Here is a 2,036-nt window from a genome sequence, read left to right on the forward strand (position 1 = left end):
GATGATGATGGTGATGATGATGATGGTGGTGATGATGATGATGATGGTGGTGATGATGATGATGATGGTGGTGATGATGATGGTGATGATGATGATGGTGATGATGGTGATGATAATGATGATGATGGTGATGATGATGATGATGATGGTGATGATGGTGATGATGATGATAATGATGATGATGGTGATGATGGTGATGATAATGATGATGATGGTGATGATGATGATGATGATGATGGTGATGATGATGATGATGATGGTGATGATGATGATGATGGTGATGATGAAGATGGTGGTGTTGCTACAGAGTGTGTTCATGTTAAACACACAAAGTCTCGTGAATCTCTGCAGCCTGAATTCAACATGTGAGATTAAATCACTGATTCAAGAACTTTGAAGAGAAGAGAAGACACAGCTGCATCAGTCAGTGCTGCTCTGACTGCTGACCTCACCTGTTGCTGTTGTTGCTGTTGTTGCTGTTGTTGTTGAATTTGTGTCTCCGAGAGAAAAATTAGAATGATTTAAGAAATCCATCTGAAAAAACTTTAAACTATGTCCAAGTAAAGAAGTGTCACCAAGCTCCTGAACAGAAACTCCTCCTGACTCTGATTCCAGGGAACTGATTTGAATCCTTCAGTGTTTTTCAGTCAGTCCGGCAGCCCGGTGCGCTCCGCGCCTCTCCGCTCCTCCGTGAGCTGCTGCTGCTGCTGCTGAAGCGCCTCTGAGAGCATCTCCACTGCGAACGCGCTGCAGGTGTCAGTCATGGTGAAAATCAGAGATTAGTGTCAGCCTGCAGCAGCACATGTCCAGAAAACACAGACAGGGAAACGTTGGTGCGTGCGTAAAAGTGTCACCAAGGAGACGTTTGAGCCAAATGTGTCGTTTCACTTGTGACATCTGGATTTTTTTATGTGGTGTGAGACTGGACAGCAGAAAAGGAAGAAAGCAGAACACAAAGTGTCCCTGAAGGTCAGAATAACTGCAAATTAAGACGATGCTTGTGTCCTCTGCGCACAGACATCCTCCACGTGTATGAATGATGCGTTCACGGGTCCAGCTGCTGTCACAACACTGTGAGCAACATATGAGGAGCAGATAATAACCCACGAGTGTTTCTGCTCAGCGACAAATCCACGACTGCTCCACGAATTATTCAGCTACAGACCAAAACCAGTGTTTCCACTGCGAGCCACTAGAGGGCGTCACTGCGCCTCATTCACAGTCCTCACACGTCCGGACCATGATGAGACCTGTGGGTCATAATTACAGGAGCCTGGCCCTCCTGCACGGATTGGTTGATTGAAACAGGGTAATTATTGCATGTGTGTGTGTGTGTGTGTGTGTGTGGTGTGTGTGTGTGTGTGTGTGTGTGTGTGTGTGCTGTAGCCCTCTACAGAACACGAGGCTGCATTTCTCTGATAAACGAACATCATTAGCTCCTGTTGATCCACACTGACCTGTGATCAGGTGTCTCTGTTCTCACACTGTGTAACTGGAACCAGTGCAAACTGTTGGGCCACGCCCACATGACGTCACCACCACTATAAATAGCAAGCCTCACCTTTCCCCTTTCACCTGTCCAAGGTCACTCAGGCCGCTGCTGCTTTGTCAGGTTACGTGATTTTGAAATCCTGGACACCATGCCTACTCTTCATCTTCATCATCCTCCTTCAGTCTGTCAGGTTGATGCAGTAACGTCATTTCTGCTTCAACATTTTCTTCCTCTCTTTCAAGTCCGTTATCATCCAGCAGCATCCTCATCTTCAGCTGCGGAGTCGGCAGATAAACATTTTCCGAGCTCTGAAGGATGCTCTCTCATCTCCACTTTTAAATCAAGAACGTGCCTGACTCAGACGTTCAGCCGGTCCAATCTGAGCCCAGAAAAACCAAACCTGCTCCTCGTTATCTGTGCTAACGGCTCGGCTCACACATGACCTGCCGTTTTTCTCATTTCACATTCTTTCATCTCGTCTGTCACATCTGCATCTCCTCTGGAGGCTGAATTACTTCTCTTCAAATGGCCTTTTGAGTTGTTT

General features: G+C 46.6%; 1 protein-coding gene across 1 annotated transcript in view; it reads right to left on the bottom strand.

The window, feature by feature from the left end:
* mchr1a (melanin-concentrating hormone receptor 1a) overlaps positions 1–764 on the bottom strand; it is a 3,888-nt gene extending 3,124 nt beyond the window's left edge. Inside the window, exon 1 of the mRNA XM_027282538.1 lies at positions 677–764. Coding sequence (XP_027138339.1) covers positions 677–764 — 88 coding nt within the window. The remainder of the gene's footprint in view (positions 1–676) is intronic.
* Positions 765–2,036: the final 1,272 nt, after the last annotated feature.

The sequence above is a fragment of the Larimichthys crocea genome, chromosome X, assembly GCF_000972845.2.
Source record: "Larimichthys crocea isolate SSNF chromosome X, L_crocea_2.0, whole genome shotgun sequence".
Classification (NCBI taxonomy): domain Eukaryota; kingdom Metazoa; phylum Chordata; class Actinopteri; family Sciaenidae; genus Larimichthys; species Larimichthys crocea.